The sequence below is a fragment of the Seriola lalandi genome, unplaced genomic scaffold (genome assembly GCF_002814215.2).
Source record: "Seriola lalandi dorsalis isolate HSWRI2012SDOR001 ecotype SW California unplaced genomic scaffold, Sedor1 jcf7180002054581, whole genome shotgun sequence".
Classification (NCBI taxonomy): domain Eukaryota; kingdom Metazoa; phylum Chordata; class Actinopteri; order Carangiformes; family Carangidae; genus Seriola; species Seriola lalandi.
This window is the reverse complement of record NW_019525134.1, coordinates 2,356,478-2,379,983: the sequence shown is the minus strand read 5'-3', so window position 1 is coordinate 2,379,983 and position 23,506 is coordinate 2,356,478. Positions and strand designations below refer to the sequence as shown.

At 43.4% G+C, this 23,506-nt stretch overlaps 1 protein-coding gene across 4 annotated transcripts in view; it reads right to left on the bottom strand.

Moving 5' to 3' along the window:
* Positions 1-916: 916 nt before the first annotated feature.
* The window catches only part of specc1 (sperm antigen with calponin homology and coiled-coil domains 1), a 69,192-nt gene continuing 46,602 nt past the window's right edge, over positions 917-23,506 (bottom strand). For all 4 annotated transcript variants that reach the window (XM_023418262.2, XM_087177132.1, XM_023418263.2 and 1 more), the window contains 7 exons: positions 22,390-22,490; positions 22,210-22,285; positions 21,359-21,503; positions 18,813-18,915; positions 7,886-8,002; positions 5,070-5,129; positions 917-2,474 (listed from right to left, as the gene is read on the bottom strand). In XM_023418262.2, coding sequence (XP_023274030.1) covers positions 2,385-2,474; positions 5,070-5,129; positions 7,886-8,002; positions 18,813-18,915; positions 21,359-21,503; positions 22,210-22,285; positions 22,390-22,490 — 692 coding nt within the window. In that variant the 3' untranslated portion in view covers positions 917-2,384. The remainder of the gene's footprint in view (positions 2,475-5,069; positions 5,130-7,885; positions 8,003-18,812; positions 18,916-21,358; positions 21,504-22,209; positions 22,286-22,389; positions 22,491-23,506) is intronic.

The following is a 23,506-nucleotide window of genomic DNA, read 5'->3' as shown; positions in this document are numbered from 1 at the left end:
TTCACAGAGAAGCCACGCCCCGAACACACACACACACACACACACACACACACACACACACACACTCACACACACACACACTCTCTCTCTCTTTCTCTCTCTCATGCGATCACAAGTAGCTGATAAGCGGAATCCCGAGCGAGCGTCACTCGTCTGCCGTGCGTAATTACGCGCCAGTTAAACAGCACCATCTACGCCGCCACCACCACGTGCTTTCCATTTAATGTAAACGCTGTCTGATGTGCACATGCACGCGCAACCACACTACCCAGACACGCGGCTGCATCTGGTTTAAATCAGGTTGGTGCCCGTGGACTCATGGGAGGCAACAGCAAACCAAACTTACTCACGTTTTTAAGTGTTTGCGGAATTTTGTTTACGTTCCGCTGCTGTGTGACGCAAACGCACGAGACAAACGGCAGAAAGTTATGTTTGTATATGGAAATGTGTTAACCGGAACCCACGCACGTCACGCATCTGAGATGGTGTGTGTTTTTAATTGGATGGTTTTTTTGAAGGTCACTAAACTCCATGTGATTAAGCAGACATGTTTAATGAAGTTAAGGGTCAAACAAACCCTGTAATGTTCGATCTTCGACCTATTCAACCCTTCGTTTGATTGATTTTTATTTCTCTCTGGAGCCAGTTGATTGCATTTAGACATTCCAGTTATCGTGTTACTTCACGGTCCCTGCTGCCACTGAAATGTGTTCAAGTACAAAAGGTGCGCTGCGAGAAGTTTCCACATGCCCAAATGTTTTACAACCCTGGCATCGCGCTTTAATGGGCGCAGTGGAAAAGCAGTTTAACCTCAGTGAGAGCAGCACAGGAATATATTTTCTGCTTCTTTCACACAGTAGATTCATCTGACACGTCACTATCTGAGGAATAATAATAATAATAAAAAAGTGAATGATTGAAAATAAAACTTGACATTCCTTTATTGAGCAATATTCATTCAATAGTCCTTCAAATCTGACATCTGTAAATAGAAAACTGTATTTCTGTCCACATGTTCACTTTCAGGATGCAAGTCTTGTAAATAAATAAATAACACTTTTATCTTCCAAAACATAGGGGCATCTGCAAATGGAGGCTTGTCTGAAGCACACCACAGAGAACATGTTGTACCTCGACTCCTACATGTAAAAGTTTCCCTCTCCTTCATAATTGAACATGGCATGCGAAATATAGATGTATATATTTTGCAAAGCAGCTGCAGTACCATAGTTGTTGAGTCTTGATGGAACATGAGGGAACATCACAGGAGGTTTAATTGTAAACAACACAAACATACACATCAGTCTGTTTTCATAAAAATATTTCTACAAAACTATTCAGCAACTCTCGTAGCGTTAAATCATTTTAGTGTCGCATCACAGATGGCAGCTAGAGTCTGTCTGACCTCCGTTTTTTAAGGACAAACCAGGACATACAATTAAGGTGGAAATATAAAGGCTTTGAAGTCAAACCTGTCAATTCAAATTATTCTCTGCTCTGCAAAGTCGAACTCCGGCTAATTTACAATAAGCATCGCTATCGATTCATTTCAGCAACATTTCAGCAAACAGAACCAAAATTTACCCACAGCTGGTTTCACACTCATGACTGTGTGTTGGTCAGTGAAAGAGGACGTCACACTGCACACTGAGACTGAACACTACACTTTAACCATGCATAGATAGTCTTGTAGAAGTCGTGTTTTGGCAGAAGATTTGGCACAAAAGTCAGATCATTCCCACAGAGCATTTGATTCACAAACAACTCCAGTAGGTGAAGTGTTGACTGACATGGAGACCGAGCTAAAAAACAAGTGAAAAATAAGATTCTTTAGATTTTCTACTGACAGCCTGTTTGGATTTAATGCAATTATTTCATATTATCTAAAAAAAAAAAAAAGAAAGTTTTTCTGAATCAATATCCAGGGATGAAAAAAATGGATCCAGTTCTTAATCCTCTCAGTCGTGCTGTCAACTGCTACAAGGCTCGAGAAGTATTTGGCTCCATAATCTGTTTGTCTTTGAATCAAATGCTCAACTGACACTTTAAACAGGGTGCTGTGTGTGTGTGTGTGTGTGTGTGTGTGTGTGTGTGTGTGTGTGTGTGTGTGTGTGTGTGTGTGTGTCCTGGCTGCACTGTTGCCAAGAAATAAGACAGAAGACAGTGCGTTCATGACGGCTGAGTGTCTCAGGAACAGAGCGGTCCTCTGTCGTGTCTCTGGTGTCCGTGAGCAGCAGCAGCAGCAGCAGCAGCAGCAGCAGCAGCAGCAGCAGGAGGGTTAAAGTGGCAGCGTTTGCTCTGTCTGGAAGGTGAATGTAGTGCTGACAGAAAAGTGCTGCAGTGCCTCCAGTCTTCATCGGTCTCCAGCTCCTCTTCCTCACCGCTCAGGTCTCAAAGTACTTGTAGATCTGAGAGACGTACTGCATGACGCTCTGCCAGTCCGGCCTGTCGGTCTTCATCAGCTCCTCCATGTCCTGTTAGGAGCAGAGAGATGGGGGGTGGGGGTGGGGGGTCGGGGGGTTCAACAGTTTGATCATCACAAACAGCACCCCCATCAGGCCAATGCAAGGCTGCACCAACAGTGTCTGATGATTAATAGTTAATCTAATTTGTGATGTGAGATCATAAACGGAGAGCAGTATTATTATGACCACATTTAATAGAAGCATCTGCCAACTGCCATGAATATAAATGAGAATGTTACAGATCTTTTAGAGAAGTTACAGCTTCCCCATTAGACGAATGAGTGTTTAAACACTGAATGCAGAACAAATGCAACATCTGCAGAAAAGAAGAAGACGGACAGAACATACAGTCACATAATTCATCACTGACTGAACCACATTAATGCTCAGTTTCTCTCACTTCCTTTGGCACAACTGTCAAATACGCCTTGTGTTTATTATTAGAGACGGACGTTAAATAACAAATTGACATTTTGTTTTTCATCTATAAATAGTTCCTTATTCACACGCCTGTTCTTTCACTTGTTATCTTCTGTTCTACATCACTGTTAGAGCCTTTATTCAGTCAGGCGTGGAGGATGTTTGACTTTATTATTGAGCTCAATGAGAAATCACATATTTCCTGTCACACTGACACAGTCCCACAGACGTCTGACTGTCTCAGTTTAAACATGGTTATTTTGGTTTCGGACACAGGAGTTAAAGTACTGAGGCTTGTGCAGGACAAATGAAGTGATACAGAAAATGTGCCTAAGTTACTGTGAGACTCCTGATCAGCTGTGTGACGCTGCAGTCAGCCACTCGCAGACAAATCCTGTCCGACAGCGATGAGTCAGACAGTGAAGTGGACTTTCACATGACTCCAGCATCACAGAAGCCTCAGTCACCTCCTTAACGGGAGGAGGATCCACAGCTCTGTGGGTTTTGTTTAAGCAGCAGATAGAGAACTGAAAACACTGCATGCAAGTTCATGAGTAGAGAACAGAGGGATCCAGTTACAGTCTTTTATTTGTTTACTGTTTTTAAGTCACTGACATGGGAACTAGTTTGCCACATCCAATCTTGTAACCACAAGCATGTAATGGAGAATTAATAAGACTAAGAATTGTGAACTTTGATCTCACTAAATCACTTCCCTGCTGAGATCCAGCTGGCTCCTGACTGATTTGTGCATTTTCAAAGTCGTCTCAGACCAGTTTAGAAAGAACAAAAATCCAACTGCATTCATCGGTTTTATCGTTTCCCTGGAATCATGAAGCCAGGAGTGCAGAGAGTAACGAGGCGAGATGCTCAGCACAGATGTCAAACAGCGAGGAAAGGTCACGTTAGTTTAACCTGAGCACTGAGTCAGATCCGTCTCTACAGCAGAATAAAAGTCTGAGGAGAAAAACCTCAACTGGCTGCAGCAGATTATTCCTCTACATCAGCCTCTTCCTGTCTGTTCTTCCTGATGTGCATGAGGGATTCACTTTCCCTGGTCAGCATTAAACTGTTTAGTGTGCACACTCTTACCGGCAGTGATATGGGTATTTAAATCCAGGGAAGCTTATAAACATAAAGGGCCGTGTGCAGATGTGTTTTTATGAACAACAGTTTCTGACATCGACGACCTGAAGGCAGCGAAGTGACACGTTTAAATACGACAAATGAGGCAGGATCAGTTTTATGCCAAAATACAATGATTTCATTTCTGAGTCAAAGAAGGACTTTAAAAGGTTCTTTGTTCACATGAAGGGGTTTTTGAATTTCTGTTTGTGTCTGTGTTTTCTCGATGGGTTGAGGGCCTGACATCCTGCACATGCCACCCAGTCACTGTCACTAAGACCTGATCGAACCGCACACACACAGTCCTGTGGAAGATTACAGTTGCTGCGGGTTATTTAAGCTTTTAATAAACGTAATGAACTGTTTCTGTTTGCTGTTAATATTTATTGTTAAAGAGACTTGACCCATTGGAAACCAAATCCAATAAACAGAAAATCCAGCCCAAATCTTGAAAGAAAGCTGAGTCACTTTCTTGCTTAAGGTTAAGAAAAGATAAGCTCCTCTCAGTCTCGTAACTCTCTGACACCAGAGACTACATACTATAGATTTGCTACGATAAACTTATTCAGCTGCTTTACAGGAAAAAGATATGAAAGTGACTTTGTTTACATCATGGCAAAACATGGAAGCAGTTTCTTGCAAAGTCTAAACACTTCAGTGGAGCAGCTGGATGTTAGTGTGAGGAGAGTAGCTAATGTTTTCACAAACTACCTAAACTAATCAAAGTCCAATTGCATCAGAAATATGAATTAGATTCGTTTTTATCTTAGTAAAGAGTCGTAGATTTCCACTGCACACAGCTGACACGGGCCCGAGGCAAAGCAGAGATCCGGGGCTCAGTCACCGATATGACAGAGTTAAGCTCGAGACCGTGAGGAGGAGAAACGCTCCCATGAAATGGATGTGGGGCATCTCTCTTCTGAAGCTTCATCCTGACAGTTCAGCAAATCAAAGTGTACTGTTCCCAATTTGTCTAATCAAATGGGCCCTCTGTGTTATCTCTCCGTGTGTGTGTGTGTGTGTGTGTGTGTGTGTGACGTCTGTGGCAGCTAAACTCACCAGGGAGGGTTTGATGCCAATGCTCTCGGCGGCCTGGAAAGCCAGGGTCAGATTCCGGACCTGAAGAGAAAAACAGAGCAGTGGGTGCTGAGACACTGAACCTCGCTGCACGTCGTCCTGCAGCGCCACACAAGGAGGTTCAAACGGCGACAACAAGCCCACAAACACAATTATGAACCTTTGCAAACACACGACAGTCCAAAATGTCTGTAAGCCTTTGCTTGTTTGTGTAGCATTTCTGATGTATTATAATATCCCTGATGTTTATTTGATATGTGTAAACTTATACTGGACCAAGTCCCTGTAATAACAGACCCGTCTGTGACTCTCGTCAACCTCCCATGAATGAAATCCCGGTAGATTTAACCTCGTTATGAAACTGTGGAATTTGGTGCAATCACTTTTCCGCAGGAATGACGTGATGAATCACCAGCACAGTAACAAAGTACATTTACTTGAGTTCTGTACTTCAGTATATTTTTCCAGTACCTGTTCTTTCCTTGAGTTTTATCTTTTTGGAAACTTCTGGCTTTTACTTCACTACACTTAAAAAGACAAATATTGTGCTTTTGACTCAACTACATTTCTATGACGAACTCTTACTTTGAAGCAGTTTTTAGTCAGAGGAATGAATTTTCTTTTATTTTGAAAAATATGATAGACCATACACCGTGTTCACCACAGAGGAAAAAACAATCACAAACTCCACTGTCGGCCATGTTTGAACCTGTCAGGGTCCTAAGGTCCTGATGGAGACGTTAGATAAAGAGGAGGCAGAAGATTCTTCAAGTCCATGTTTGGATTTTTTTTTGATAAAATAAAGATTCCTTTCGTTTTAAATGTTTATTGTTTTTAACACGACCAACATTCATCACTACCTATAAAAAACTTTAGATAGCACATCGAGTTATTAAATGTTTGTTAAACAGGTTCTACAGTCAGTCAGTCAGTCAGTCAGTCAGTCAGTCAGTCAGCAGGTTGTTTCAGAGTCATCAGGTTCTGTAAATGTGGAACAACACAACATAAAAAAAAATTACTTTTGAATACTTTAGTATTTTAAAATCAAATACTCCAGAACTTTAACTCAAGTAAAAATGTGGATCTGTCCTGGGACTCCAGTAAAGGAGCGGTGTGCTTCGTCGTCCTCTGTGAATCACAACACAAACTGTCCTCAGAGGTGAGCACTGAACTCATCAACACTGTCCCTCTCATCCTGAGGTTCAGTTTTTTCTGCCTGTTGAGTTGAGTGGTTGTGACACTCACGTCCACTCCGTCATATTAACTGCCTGGACTCGTCAGCACAGCTGGAATAATGAATTAATAAATTATGAATTCTTAATGATCAGCTCTGTAGCTGAAAGAACAAACTTCCCCTGTTTCACCTACAATCTATAAATCCACCTACGACATTGTTTTCTTAAAAACATGTATGATAAATGTTGAAGGAGGGCATTAATGGGATTACTGGAAGGATGGATTATACTGGGGAGAGGTTGAGTGTTTGGGCCTCGGGGAAAGTCACTCAGCAAGAGTTATTAAAGCCAACACACATCTATTGAATTATTCAGAGAGATGGGCCACGCAATGTCTCTGTCATCAGCTTAATGTCACACATTCACACCAACACGACCGTGTGCACACGCCTACATGACTCGTTTGTCACGTAGCATGTGTCAGGGCTGGTCAGAGGTGTTTATCTGCTGCTTTAATGCTGCAGCAGGGTGGAAACCCTGCGGTCCCCAGAGAGGAACCATATTGTTTGCAAAGTTACTGTGTATACCACCTGCAAGTCCACATTACAGAGCCGTCAACAATGAGCCATAGCTGCTGCCCGGTGCTCAGTATGTACAGTATGACTACACAAACGCTATGTTGATAATTCATCGTCAGGCGGTCGTTTAATGCTGTATGGACAATATGGCAGGCCTATAAAATGTAAACTACTTCATAAAAGAAGTCTGTAATGTGCAGCTTAACGGTGGAAAAAATGACTCCTGGCAGAATGGTTTAAAAGCATTACAGCGGTTTTTATTTGCCTCTTGGCAAACATGCATCTTCAGACCTTCACTGTATAAGCAGACTATTTTCACAGTTTACAGGTTCACATTTTCCACAAACAACCTATTGTGAATTAATGTGTGGTATTTTCTGGAGACGCAGTTCTGCGAGTCTCAGTCTGGGAGAGGACGACAGGAGGCTGAGCCTGCAGCTTGTTCACTCTGAATCAGAACACATTCATATCATATCAGGCGAGCTCCACCAAGCTGCTGTGAACAATTCACCTCACTAAACAAATGCAACTGCCTTCTCTCCACTCAGGCTCGAGGTCTGAAAGATAAATATCCTGATGAAGTCAGTTTTTCTATTGACTCCACCTCTTACACATGAAAGGATTTCCTCAGTAAAGCCTTTGGTCAGAAAGTGTTGTCGTACCCTTCGAGGGACTCTGTGTCATCTACACTGAGCGGTACATATGAGCCCCTCTGCGCTGGAACAAACTGACACCAAACCTCAGATTTGTTCATATATGGATGTATGCATGAGCTCGTCTGGGTCACGATGACTAGGTCCAAGTATGCAAGCGTGCTGGCAAGTGGATAAGTGGATAAGGGGGTCAGAGGTGATGAGGAGAGTAAATTTAAGGGTTTGAAGAGAGAGTCTGTGTGCAAGAAATATAAATAAATATAAATAAACTGATTTCTGATCAGTTTAGTTTGCTTGATATGATTAACTGCTGGTGTGTGTGTGTGTGTGTGTGTGTGTGTGTGTGTGTGTGTGTGTGTGTGTGTGTGTGCAGTCTTCCTGCAGTTTTGTACCTTATCGTGACTGATGAGTTCCTGGTAAGGGATGTGGGCAGGAAGATACGTGTGCAAGAGGGCACAGAAAGCCAGGCCGTCACTCCAACTGCTGCTGAAGTTCGTCACATCTATATTCTGCAGAGAGATGAAAGAGGAGGAGGAAAAAAAAAAATCATACAGCTTACAAACAAACCAAAGTCAATATCGCAACATGATAATGAGCTGAAAGTGCCCATAATTTGGGTGGGAGAGCTGATAAACCTCTTGAACACGTGAACAGGCCGTTAAAAAAAGCCATTAAGTCATAGAACGGAAACAGAATGAACTTTAAAATGTAGCCTCATTATCTGCTGTTCTGGGTCCTTCAGAGTGCATTAACGCCCGGTCGTGTTTCCTTCTGAGGAAGAGAAGGATCTTGTTAGATCCCCTTTAAGCCTGCAATGTTCTCTCTGATCTTTCCTCTGTGTGATGAACGTGCATAGCAGCACGTTCAGCCTGTTGTGCTTGTGTGTGTGTGTGTGTGTGTGTCCCGCAGAGCATCGTCACCTCGTACACTGTATGCGACATATTCAAGGTCCGATAAGAGTAGAAAGCTTGGAGGAAAAACTTCCTCCAGGCCATTGTTTGGCGTTGCAGGCTCCCTGTTGGATAGATAAGTTGTTTCCGGTGTCTTCCTCTTTTGTCCCTCTCAGGAGCTTTGGGGATGGGGTTCACAGACATGGAGACTGTCCTGAGTCATGGTATGTCTGTGTGAGGCCTCTATACGCCTCCCACACATATACCCATTTACACACTGAACCTGGGAGAGTCACTGCACTTTGATCCAGATCCATCGAGTACAGGTGGAAATACTCAGAGCCCTGAAGGCAGACAACAACAACAACAAAGCTACAACTTTAACACCTCACATCAAAAATATCAAAACACCAAACTGATTAGAATTCATCCTCTGGGGATCATGAATGTCTGCACAAAATTCCTGTCCAACTATCACAGCTCACTCTGAGCTTCAGAGCCGCTCTTCAGGAACCTGTGGGAGACGTCACAGAGGCTGCGTCCATCTTTATTTAGTTTCTGGGTCATTTCACGAAAAATCAAACATGTCAACTTCATGGTGACTCTACAGGAAAAGATGTGGTTGAGTGATGCTCAAACAGAACGAGCTCAGTAAGACGTGTTTATGCCCGATCCCAGTGGCCACAGCTGACGGCAGAGTGAAAAGGAGGCGGGTGTGATATGTGTAAATATGGACATTTTCAGTCTCTCCCGGGTGATATTTATGGTGTTGCACTTTTTCACAAGTGACAGAAATAGTGTCAAGACTGAAAAACAAAAACGAAAAAGAGAAGTTCAAACCCCGGCTCCTGTCTCACCTTCGCACTGTGGGTCGATCACGGTGCACAGCGTGTGGGCGATGTTGGGTTCATGGTGTCAGTAAGTTACAGAAATTGTCAGAGCCTCCACCCACCTCCCAATCCAACATCAGAAAGATGTGGGGGAGGCAAACGCTTCCAAAGGAGCGTACTGGCAGTTCCAATGGATCACCAAAGTCAGGGGAGTTTATCCTCAGGGCAACATGAATGTCTGTTTCATGGAAATCCATTCAGTAGTTGTTGAGATAAGGACATTTCTATCTCTCCAGCCCCTATGGCTAAAAATGACATAATACACACAAGTCCATTACTGTCTGATTGTGCCGCAGTGTGCACATGGTGGAGTTCCTCGTCTGCTTAAAATGGCTTCTTCATTAAAGCTGCGGATATTTAGGTGCAGACAGAGTTTCCTGTGGATGTGCGTGGTACGACCCCAGCCAGGGTCAGAGTTCAGTCCGTCCAGATGTGAATCGCTGCTGTGCTGTTTCTGTACCGCAAAAAGCAGACACACGTAAAAACACAACAAGCACAACATGTGCAGCTGTTTACGACTTTATAAAAAAGGAGAATAAAGATAGTTTTTAAATTGTTTGGGATACAGCAGTGCATTAAATATCTCTGGGTACATCAGTGTGTCTGTACACACGGCATTAGCTCCAGTCAGATGCTAAAGATTGGACCTGCGGCCACGTGTTTGTTTGCTGTTGCTCTTCAATCCTCCCCCTGAGGACCACAGTCCTGCTGATTTTCATTCTATAAATCTAATCAGTGACTGATCCATACGTGTGACGCCAGGTGAATGTAATTAACTACCTGATAGGACAGAAAAACAGCCGAACTCTGGGTCCTGAGGACAAGAATTAAGAAACACAGCTTTAAGTCGCCGCAGTGGGAGGCAGATCAACCCCAGAGAGAAAGCCGCTGTCTCAAAAGTAACACGTTGGTTTGTTGTTACTGCCGGACTCCGTCGGTCTCCTGCTGACATAACCTGTGGTTGCCATGGTCACTACTGGTCACTGGTGTGAACATCTGACTTCAGCTATGTGTGATCCCTCAGTTATTCTTTTTTTTTCAACAGCACAGGGTCGAGAGACAGGAAATTGGGGGACGGAGAGAAGGGGAATGACACGCAGCAAAGAGTCCAACCCGGTCGCAGCCATGTAGCGGCGTGGCTCTACGGGGGTCAGGCCGTCCACCATTTTGGTTTGACATGAGATTTTGTTTACATACAGTAAATACCTCACTATCATCTCTCTCAATCTGAAACTGAAGGGTCTGAATGTCCCTCACAGCAGAGGATTTCAAAGTGAGAGGCGGGTGAGGTTCAGTGAACAGAAGGAAGTTATTACCTTGGTGTGATATGGTTCAGAGATGGTTCAGAGATACAGTAGCTTTGGGGAGTTTTTCTCTTTTTCTCAGAGTCAGAAACTAATAAAAGACTCAGGACAGAACTCGTCTGAAGTTATGTCAAACAGCAGTATTAGGATATCTTGGCTTAATTGTTGAGTGACTGTGGGAACAAGGAACATAATCATGATCCAGGAGTGAACTAAGGCGACAATCTCAAACTCTGAAAACCCCGTCTTACATAGTACAAGTGAACATCTATGAACCTTTAACTGATTTGTTAAAAAAAAAACAATATGTGAAAAGTTCAGCCAATCGTTAGCGGCCAACTTGAAGCATCTTGGGATCTTAAGAAGCGTCTGTCTCATCTGAATGAAGCCGAACATGATACATCATCCTCGGATCAGGCCGAGAATCAATGAACAGTCACATTAACCAATCAAACATATCTTCAGAAACAGTCCCTCTCATTAGATACTTTGATATGTGTCAGTTAATGAACAGTAAAGAGGGATTTCTCTTCTGCATATAACACTGAGGAAATCCAAATTTCCTCCGGTCTTTGGTGCAACGACAGAGGCTGAAAGTGAGTGTTTGAATGCACGAGTCTCCTCTCCATCAGTCGCAGCCTGTCTATTATGTCTGGAGGGGAGACCTGTGCAGTCATGTCAGCCCACATTCCTCTCATAACTCCCCCCTGCCCTCTCTTAGCTGGCTCAGCAGCACCACTGGTAGCACTGTGTGTCTATGATGTATGTGCGTACTGACACACACACACACACACACACACACACACACACACACACACACTGCGGGGGACTGATAGTGGGTTAGTCCGACCCCAGCTAGCGAGACCAAGATATGCAATGACAAATAAGCTGATAAGAGAGGTTGCGGAGGGCAGCTTGTGTGTGAGTGTTGGGGTGGTCTGAGGAGAACATGTGCTAATCCAGGCCAGGGATGGTAGCTGTGTTCGAGTTCAGGGTGGGAGTGGGAGAGGAAGGGGGTTGGGTGGTGGAGTTCGCTCAGGGCAGAAAGAGAGGGAGAAGCATGAATGCTAAAACAGCAGCGGACAACAACAGCTCTCTGGGAGCCGGCTCAGAAAAGCAAACACAGCATCAAGCGACAGGAAGCGTCTCGCTCGGCACAAAAGGCAGAGCCGTCGCTTTTTAGGGCTCAGAGAAAGAGAGTATGAGAGAGAAGCAGGGGATTGTACAGAGAGACGACTGAGCAGAGAGAAAAGAAAAGAGAAGAGTTGATGTGTGTGTGTCGTTGCTTTGTTCTGACTCCAAGTGAAAAGGTCTGTGAGAGCATCAGTCGTCAAATTGTGGGTGAAAATGAACCTGGACCTGTTAATGGTAAAAAAAAAAAAAAAGACCCAGCTTATTCAAAACATCTCGCCAACGTCACAAAAAAAGCAGGCAGCAACATGTTTACAGCAGCTGGAGAAAACCTGCTCTCAGAGGAAAATTGCTAGATTTTCTTTTCATTTTTTACATAGTTCACAAAAGAAAACATGACGAGGGCTGCACCTTATGATTATTTCCTAATATAATTCCTAGATCACAAGTTGTTTGTCTGGCCAACAGTCCCACTTCACATAGAAGAGAGAAAAGTAGAAAAGCTGAAAAAAGCTGAAAAAAGCTGAAAAAAGCTGAAAAAAGCTGAAAAAAGCTGAAAACAGCGAAAACTAAACATTTTTAATAGAAAGAAACAGACGTAACAGACAGAGAGTCGCCTCTCAAAATCCTTGATGAATTTTTTTCTGTGCTTCAACTAAATGATTTATTGAGTCATGATGGAGTCGTACATGTGACTGCAGCTGCAGAGGACATTAAAGTCAAGGACATGTCGTATCCCGCCTGGACGACATATCCTCTGCTGTAAACCATCAGAAATGGAATTTGCAGACGAGCTGGAAACGAGCCAGACACTGAACACCTCACACACAGCAGGCCGACACTGTGTGTGTCAATATGTGTGTGTGTGTGTGTACTCTCTGCTGCCACATGTAAATGCTATGGACCGCTGTCAAGTCAGTAGCAGGGATTAGAGCGCCTCTGCTGTCACACCGTCATGACACTTGACACCCAGATGTCAATATGCCATTAATGTAACATTGAGCTCTTACTCACAGGTCAAGAATGTAAAAACTCCAAACAACAATGCAACATGCGGCAAGCAGCTGGGGATGGAGGACAACTGTGCCACACAACACACACACACACACACACACACACACACACACACACACACACAGTCTGTGAGAAAGACATCAGTCTGAGGAGTGAAGGCAGGCGACATCAAGCCTGAGCGTCGTGTGACTGATGAACTCGTCTCGGTTTATGTCCTGTCACAGAATCTCTCTACCTCACCTCAACTGAGTGAACGAGACAAACAACCAGGAACGACCTGCCGGAAACCAGCTGAAACAAACTGAAAGTTAGAAATGGAGGGACATAAAAAAAAAAAAGACAGATGAAGGGGGCAGAGAGGGGGAGCACGCCATGATGGACCTTATACAGTGAGACATGGTCATGAGCAAACACAGGCTGAGAGCCCAGGCAGGCGGGACATGCAGGTGAAGACAGGGCAACAGGACAGGTCACAGAGCTGCTGTCCATAGTCTCTACATATGGTGTAATGGACTCATTCTACACACAGGAGAAGATGAAGAGTGATGAAGAGTGAGGAAGATGACACTGGTCAAAGAGGAAACGAGCTCAGAGATCAACTGTGCCGATCTGCCTTAGATTAAAAATGTTCACCTCTCAGAGATAATCTGAATATCAAACTTCTGAGATTATAATATTATATTATATTATATCATTTTATATTATATTATATTATATTATATCATGTTGTTATGTTATATTGTTATATTATATTATATTACATTATAATTTTTAATATATTGTATTATGTCATATTATATTACAGTATATATTATATTATGTTATTCTATGTTATATTATGTTATGTTATGTTATATTATATTATATTATATGTTGTTGCACTGTAAGATCTAATAAGATTTACTCCTTTGGTACCAACCCTTTCAAAGTAAAACAAACAAAAACACAGCTCTTGAAGCACCTGAAGCCAGTTTGAGTTGGTTGTTTAACACATTTGCAATTGTTGGATGAAATCTGGCTCTGGTTCCTTTGTGGTTTAAACTCACTTTGTGAATCACTTGAGAAAAAAGCATCTGCCACATGAATGTAAACTGCCCGTATGGAAAATGCAAAATACTGTTGCTCGTCATTTAAAATATTGTTTAGATTTAAAACAGCACATCTCTGATTTAACAACACCCACAGCTGTGCCACTGATTTCATTTCTATAATATTATCCCTTCTTCTTTTACGACTTTGTGTCTTTGATCCCCAGTAGATTCACATTTTCTTAACTCTTCTATTGTGTAGCTCGGCTTTTCTTTTTGCTGAGCTGGTCTGACACTTCCTGGACTTCTCTCTGTGCAGGATATCAACAGTCTGATCTGATTCAAAGAAGATTGCAAATAAGCAAATTTCTCGAAATGTCACAGTGGTCCTTTAATTAGACAGCGCAGCATTTCCTGCCATTGTTTTGAGCTGAGCCTCTTAGTCGAGCCAAGTGAATTTAATAACCACTAACCAGGTGTCAAGGGTTGTTCAATATGTCACAAGCCGAGTCGGCCTCAAGGCTTTTTGTTCTCACATTTCTGAGGATCAGCATTTAGAAATTATGATTATTGATGATTTTAGGAATAAAAAAAAAAACAATACAGCAGATTTTTAAAGACGTTTCAGTCATGTTCAGCTGCAGTGAGCCCCCTACACGATGAGTTGTAGTGAGTTATTTCACACTGATGATCTCACTCACAGCGATATTACTGTTAATACCACATTATTAGAACATACAGTAACGACTACTCTTTGAACTCCAGCTCTCTTCCCCTCCTCGATGTCTGACCTCCACTCCACACTCGCCTGGGGGTCCCATTCCTGTCTCTTCAATAGCTTTGTGCATGCCTGCGTGTGTGGATGCGTGCGTGCGTGCGTGCATGTGTGTGTTTCCCAGACGAGGCCGGATGAGCTTTGCTCTGTCAGGCCCAGCTGAGCCTAATGTTCAGACCCTTTGCTCATTGTTCCCATCTTGAACAAACAGTGCATTTATTTTTGTTTGGCTTCTTTGGTTAATTGAGAAGAAAAAAAAGTTTAAAAAGTGTCCGGAGCTGTCCTAAATTAAGACATCAAAGAGCCTGATAAATATACAGTAGGAGGTTAGAGTGTTTCCCAACACACCAGACGTTCAAGAAAGCCACTCGCTGATGGCCACTTATGGAAAACTGAAAAAACAACAAGTCGACATTTTGCTTCCGAAAACAAAACGACAGCTGTGTACAAATAACGCAGAAGGATGCACAAAAGGTTTTGACAAAAAAATATCAATTTGCTACTGAAAACTTTATGGCTTTATGATCACAGTTCATTGCAGTCTGGTTTCTGTCCAACAGCAACGTAAAGACTTTGAGATGGAGAGCAGGAGGAACACAGAACATCCGGTTTCAGGCCGAGTGTGGCCCGTGACTGCAACACGCTCTTCAGAGTCACATCTTACAAGCTGCCTTGAAAACCAATGTAACAGACGTTGTATGAAAGCGGTCTTGTGTTTCAAGTCCACGTCCAGTCCAGCGCTGACGTGCACAGGATCCCATGTGAATACTAATTTCCGGTGAGAGGCCCCGTCAGTCTCTCCCACAGGGCAGAGTCAATCAGAAACCAGCTTAAGGTCTTCACTGATCGATCTGTGCTTCCCAGAATCTGACATTTAAGGTGTGACGGAGTCTGTCTGGGCTCACGTCTCATCCTCCGCTGAGAGATTAACACAGGTCAGCTGCTCCAAGGACCAGTGCATGGTGGGTAAATACACCCCTTCACACACACGCACAACGTTTTCCCTAAGGGATTCAAGGCTCTTCTACTCTTTAGCTGTCATTAGCGTTAGCTGTCAGTCCGTCCAGACACAAGATCCATACAGCAGATGCAAAGCCACACAAACATGTACACACGTACACACACACACGCACACACACACACACGCACACACACACACACATGCACACACACACACACACACACACACACACACACACGCACAGGGCTCGGCTCAGTTGGATGCATGATCTGAGGCACGTAGGCCATGGTCACTCCTTTCACTGTCACGTATGTGCATTAAACAACCGGCACAGCCAGAACCACGTTACATCAGATGAAACAATAATGAAGGCGAGATGAAGCTGCGTTCAGCTTCTTTGAGCACATCATGCATCTGATTTCACCCTCTCCTTGTGATGATCATGAGCACTTGCTATTGATCACAGTAAACAGGCCAAGTGTGACATCGGGCTTCGAGGCCATCTATAATCACACAGATTTGATGCGTCCTCGGCAGCTATCTGAACCTAAACATTAAATAATCTCCTGACGTGATTACAATAGCTCCCGTTTTCTGTTTCACTTTAATGAGACCACTGTTTGACCAAAAGGTCTGACAACAATAGGACTGTAATAACAACTGGCACGGGGCTGAACCCCTCCCATCGGCTTTGTTCTCATCTCACACGGCAGCTTTTCTGGCTCCGCGCTGGCAGATGAGCAAGATATATGAGCTTGTTTCCTGACTCCACCGTTTGGAAACGAGAGAAGGGACGGAAAATGAACAGAGATGGTCGAAGGGCCTCTTCAAAGTGACCATTAATTATGTAGACTGAGGAGGCCGACATAAATTACAACTGGGTGACTCCACACTAAAGAGCCAATTAGTGCTGAGTTATTACCTCTGTGACCTTAGTCCACAGCTGAGAAGAGGGGGACCGCCAAGTGAATGTGGCTGTATTGATAAAACTCACTAACCTTTGTCAGAGCAGAACAGGAGCAAGACAGAGGGAGGGAAAGAAAAAGTGAGAAACCTGGATGCAGGTGTATTTCAGACACCCTGTGTCTTCCTGTCCTGCAGCTACACACTGTATGACAGATCAGTCAGTGTCTCTGGGTCTCAGGAAAGTACTTAGTGGCTTCCATGTGGAGGGAGCCCTCATAACACTGCAACAGCCTGACCTTTCCCCAGACATATGGAGCTCCACACGTCCTCTGACGGGAACCTTTTCCCCTTATTTTGCCACAGGACTCCAGAGGGGCCCGTGGTCACATATTTTCTGATGCATGAAACTTATCTCGGTGTAAATAATGCGAAAACTGTAACGTCACACACACAAACAAACAGAAATCCCTGAGGAAGGTGGAGGAATTCCCAGAAAAAGAAGAAAAGCTCGAGAGGAAAAAAAAAGAGCCATAGAAAGTTAAAGAGCAGATTTATAAAATAATGGGTTAGATTATCATCAGTCCTTCGAATCAAAGTGGAAGGGACTTTTTACTCAGTGTTTTATATAATGTTGAGAAGTTATTTTTTCTCTTTAGATAAACAAAACAATTATTCTGAACACATTAGTAAGAGCTGCAAATCAGAAATGCAAACACAAACGTCTCATGATGAAATGCCCTTAAGGTGGTACAGTGTAGGGCGGTCACAGCTGTTCTAAAAATAGAGGTTAACTGCCCGATAGTCTGTGAATCCAATTACAGGTCAGGCACATGGAACACATGGAGAACATGCACAAACATAAAGGATCACAGCTCGGATCAAGCATAGTTACTCCAAGCAGGGACTGATTATGCCACAGACTCAAACACTCCTAGGAGCCAAATCTTCTTACTGCATTCCTGATACTTGCAAATAATCGCACTATGTTGCTAAGCCCTTTGTGAGAGGGGATCACAGGTTCCATAGTTAAATCCAGACCAATGGGAAAAAGGCTCCATTAAGGGTTTTGTGTCGCTGGACCCCACTGTCCTGAACTGAACTGGGATTTGCAAATCCATGCGGGTTTTAGGTTTAAAAAGTGGTGAAAAGTAACTAAGTACATTCACACAAGTGCTATACTTGAGTATTTTCATTTCATGGTACTTTATGTTTCTTCTCCACTACATTTCAGAGGGTGAGTGCAGGGTTTTCTCATGAGGGTAAAGGGAAATATTAGTTCTGCAGCAGTTTTTGTTGTGAACGTGCTCCGTTACTTTACAGTTGATTCAGTCTAACGGTCTGTACATCGGTCCAGCGTCTATCATACACATCACCAGAGCGGCTGTTGGTCAGCAGCAGTTTTATCTCATCTGGTCAGATGTTTCCATCACAGAGGATCTGCTGTGTGTGTTTTACCAACACCTGTGCCGTGTGACCACCAAACACCCGACCTCAGACGAAGGGAAGGTGACTCAAAGTTCACTGAGCAGGGCTGCGCCTGAGAAATAGGAACTATTGATCTGACAACTCATCCAGTTATTCAGACCATTTATCACTGGGGAAGCTGGGCCTATTTTTAGCAGTTGTCATTAAATGTGGTTTTGCATAGTTGGTCAAGTCAGAGCCTCAAGCTATTAGACTGAGCCTGAGCCTGAGCCTGAGCCTGAGCCTGAGCCTGAGCAGGACAGAGACACAGTCAGTGATGTTAATAATGTAAATAATCTTCTATCAAACTGCAGTAAACTAAAGTTCGCAGGATGGACCCAGTCTGCCTGCTGCTAAGAGTTTTAGCATTAGCTAACTGGCATGCTGGCACACAAACATGATGATTACATAGGCAAATCTCTAATCCCTCCGGGCTTAATGGGCTCCTTAAACTGGATATTAGTCGGGCAGCTAAGCCAGCTGATTGTCCGCATTTGGCTCCATGGACACAGGGAACACAGATGGGAACACAACACAAAACAATGCATAAACAAATGGACATGCATAAAGACAAGGCGGGCTATAAAAATACACACACGTATAAATGCAGCGTGACTGTAACACTGAGGGCTTCGCTTGACTGTTTCCATTGCCTCTGTGACTCGGACTGTGAGATGACAGCTGGGTGAATGGTGTGTCTGCAAACACAGTAATGTGCCACTATGGTCTAACACCTCAGTGATAACTACCGGGCCTGAGGGCATAGACAGAAACAATACTGCATCTGTGCAATATCGAGGGAGGCAGTGGGTGCTATCATTTCACTTTTAAATAAGAACCTGAAGCGTGTGAGACGAAAATAAAACTGTCAGACAAAGATGCAGAGAAAAACAGGGTGTGAAAGTGAATGGAGCCCGCCTTGTATTTGAAAGACGTCTCTGGCCTCTGATCCCTACCGGATAGCCTTCTGTTTTCTTCTGGCACCACTTCAGTAGAGCGTTTCTCTTAGATCCTCCATACTCCCGCGCCAGTGCAGCCAAGGGGTCTTTTCTTTCCACACTGTCACCATGGAAGGATAAACCACAGTCACAGAGTGAGACAGGGAGAGAGAGAGAGAGGGACAGTTACAGCATGTCATCAGTATGTGTCCAAAACTAGTTCAGAAGTGGACCTGATGTAAATCCCTTCTCTTTTGTAAATATAGTTTTTTTAGCTGGTGAAAGTTAAAAAGAGTAACCAGCTCTGTTTACAGCCCGGAGGGAAAATCTCTGAAACAACACAATAAACAAATGATGTTTTACAGAAGATCACAGCTGAAACGTACTTGTCTTCAAATAACACATGCAGTATGTGGCATTAACATTAACTGTATTTGCTATGGATCTAGAGACATGTGATGATGACACTGTATCACTGCATGTACCATGATGGAGAAAGTCAAAATACATTCCAGCAGTAAATTGTTCAGCATATTTGTGTTAGAGTTCAGAGTTGAGATGAATCAGAGGTCAGAGGTGTGAGTGAAGCTGTATACAACCCAGAGACTGTCTCTGAGTTTGGTCTCCCTCCTGTGACTTACAGACTCTTACAGACTGACTTACAGACTGACTTACAGACTCTTACAGACTGACTTACAGACTGACTTACAGACTGACTTACAGACTCTTACAGACTGACTTACAGACTGACTTACAGACTCTTACAGGCTGACTTACAGACTCTTACAGACTGACTTACAGACTGACTTACAGACTCTTACAGACTGACTTACAGACTGACTTACAGACTGACTTACAGACTCTTACAGACTGACTTACAGACTCTTACAGACTCTTACAGACTGACTTACAGACTGACTTACAGACTGACTTACAGACTCTTACAGGCTGACTTACAGGCTGACTTACAGACTCTTACAGGCTGACTTACAGACTCTTACAGACTCTTACAGACTGACTTACAGACTGACTTACAGACTGACTTACAGACTCTTACAGGCTGACTTACAGGCTGACTTACAGACTCTTACAGGCTGACTTACAGACTCTTACAGACTCTTACAGACTGACTTACAGACTGACTTACAGACTGACTTACAGACTCTTACAGGCTGACTTACAGGCTGACTTACAGACTCTTACAGACTGACTTACAGACTGACTTACAGACTGACTTACAGACTCTTACAGACTGACTTACAGACTGACTTACAGACTAACTTACAGACTCTTACAGGCTGACTTACAGGCTGACTTACAGACTCTTACAGGCTGACTTACAGACTCTTACAGACTGACTTACAGACTGACTTACAGACTAACTTACAGACTCTTACAGGCTGACTTACAGGCTGACTGCACCATTGTGCGACACTAGGAGGAGAAAAGAGCAATGTTTACGGCGGTATTGTTCAGAGGGGCTGCTCCCTGGGGTCTGTGCTGCAGCTGAGGCCATGGGAAGACCACGAGACACGGTCATTGCTCTGAGTATGGTAAACATTTCACACGTCACAGCGGCTGCGCTGTTAAATTCATTAATCGTCCATCTCATGCACCGCGAGGCCAGAGGCAGCGGGAGCGGGAGCGTTGTCCAAACAAATACTGCAGTGATGCAGCCGCCATATCATAACAGTCAAACCATACCACCAAACACGGCAACACACTGCTGCTCCTCTGCCGTTTGGGAAGAGACGGCCCCACACATTTACATTAATATGCAGGAGCAGCAAGGAAGACAGATGCTGGAAAAACATCTGTGGCTGTGGGTGTGACCTTTAACGATGTATTGTGTACTGTGAGTACGGACGGTGGAGAGCAGGGAGCTGAATGATGACAGGATACCAGAGGAGCTGAGGATGGACAGACAGGCTTTGGAGTTTCAAGATAAGAGTGTGAGTGGTGCTTATTATTAATGTCAACAGTACGGAGGTTTGAAGCCGAGGGTGTTGGTATTTGTAGTATTTGCTTGAACCAACTTCACTGTCTGACTGTGACAACACAGAAACCTGAACACTCAGGTGTCATCTCCCTCAAACGTAACCTGTTACAGTCGTACCTGCGGTCTGTGTGTGAGCCTGAATATCTCCAACACGTTCAAGTATCGTTTTCCTGTGCAGACCGCTCCTCTGTGTGTAGGTCAATAATGCCAGAAGTCAGAGGAGGAAAGTGTGTTTGCCTAACATGTGACTCTCTTCCCTTTCTGATAAGCAATCGCCGCATTTACTGTGTTGAAGCCACCTGTGTCACATCCAGGCTTCTGGCAATAAAGGTCGAGCAACTCCAAAGTCCAACATGCTGTTACTTAAAAAGGATAATACACTAACACCAAAACCTTCCATCAATCAGCTCAAACAACAATGCAGAAGTGAATTATTATTTTAAAACAAACATAAAATTTGTGGTAAAAATTTTCAGAATAAATGTTTTGCTGTTTTCAAAGTAAGGGAGGAGGAGCTGAATCATCTCACAGGGAATTGTCAGAAATAATTAGCGGGTAATCCCACCTGAGTTTGCTGTTGCCTCGGTTGTAGCTGAAGGATGCTGTGCGGCTGCTGAGGGAGACGGGAGTTTTAATTACAGACTCCAGGGATGGACTCTTCCTCATAAGGCTGTTCGGTTTCAGGTCTTCCCCGCAGCCCGACATCTTATCTGGGGGATTGAAGAAGGCGACAAGGGGAAGGAGACAGAACCAGATGGATCATTATAGACTTTATAAAGCACATCTGGTTAAGTAAGACTGCAAGAGAAGTATGGGTAAGGTATAAACATCCAAGAACAGTGCATGAAAACAGAAACAGAAGAAATGGAAATGGAAAGTGAATTCATGTGCGTAGACGTGTAAGAAATGTCACTATGTGGTCCTGAGGTCCTGACTGTGAATAACCTCTGCCTTTAGTTTTCAGCCTAGTCTTCCTAACACTCAAACTGAGGTCTCTGTCTTGGCAGAACAAGTCTATACTTTAACCACTACCTGTGCAAAGACACATCTGAAAAGCACTGAGCAGAGAAATCTAAAAAAAAAAAAAATCTGCACTTTGATGCTGAGGTGAGTGATTATGTCTCAGCCGTCTCATAAAGGAAGCAGCTCAAACACCTGCTGACAGTAGATGAGCTCCTCACCATAAAATCATAAAAATTACCCACAAAAACAAACGTGGACGGATGTTTGCATATAGTAGTTCCTCTTCATTTAACTTTCTGTGTGGGCTAATTTCACTCGACATATTGGCCTTACTCATTCCTGACTCATAGCAGGACTTTGGCAGCGAGGCCCTTTATTTGTTTCTGTATGACTGATAAATGAAATATGAATTTACATGTAAATGAAACACCTGAAACCGTCTGCGTCACATACCGTGAGGATGAGAGAATTCTCCCTGATTGATTCTTTTTTCCAATGTCTTTGATAGCGGCTTTATGTACGAGTGTCTCTGAAGGAAGGTAAAAAAAAAAGAAAGAAAGAGAACAGTCAATTGACAACAATTTCACACACAGGAAGTCTTTAATTTTGACAGGAAAATGTTTTGGTGTGTACCTGGATGGGGGAGACAGCAGCAGCAGGCGCGGTGCGAACAGGAATCCCACTCAGCGGGCTCCTCGGTGAGGAATGCATTTGAACTGTGTGACCCGGTCCATCTGAGAGACCGAACAACAAACAGCTCTCATTGGTTACTGCATCAAAAGATCATTTCTACTAAATAATTAACACATTCATTCTGAGACTTAACGATGCTACAGAAAGGACGGGCAGTGTATGGGAGCGTCTCTTTGTTTAGATTACAGACGGCCACTGTTCCTCCAGTACAAAAATAAATAAATTACAGCTGTTCGTAGCTTGGAAGCAACGAAAGGTTGTTAGAAAATGGCTGTAACATGTTTTCACTACATCTAAAGATTATACAAAGAGTAAAAGAAGCAATGAAGTGACTGCAGAGTTAGAACAAGGCCTGTAGTAGAGAGTGATGCATCAAAAGTAAAAGGTTTGTGGAGTCACTATCAAACACTGTCAAGTGGTTTCATTTTTCTCTGATCAAACACTCAGTGTCCACTGTATTAGGTACACCTGTACCAAACACCTGTACAGTCCAAAGCAATCCAACACAACTGCTCTGCCATAAAGCCGACCTTTATGATGCCTGTGACGCTCAGTTTTAGTTGGCTCGGTCACAGAGGTGTTAATGCAATGAAATGTTTTAGCACAGAAGTCATAATTGGTCTTGATGTTGTACTGAACGGCATTATATTATCTTGTGTGAGAGTGGGAAGGACGAAGGAAGGAAAAAAAAGAGAAATACTTATAAATTAAAACACCTTAAAATCAGTTTTACACACTTTTGACGTCATGAAAAACCAAACATCGTGAGCTCTGTACGGAGCGATGTTGCAGCAGAGCAGTTGCATTAGATTGTACGAGTGAATTTAAAAATAAAAGAGGCCACCGTGTGTATATTTGTTTCCATCCCTCTATTCATCAGCTCTTCCTGTTTATCCTTGTGAGTTGTGGCAGGACTGGAGCCAATCTCAACTGACAGTGGCTGTTATTAAAATTAAAGTGCTGGTATTACTGTTTGTATTAACACTAATGCATTTGGGAAATCTACTGTACAATAAAAACAACAACAAAAAATGTGTTCACCTGACAAAGCGAGCTA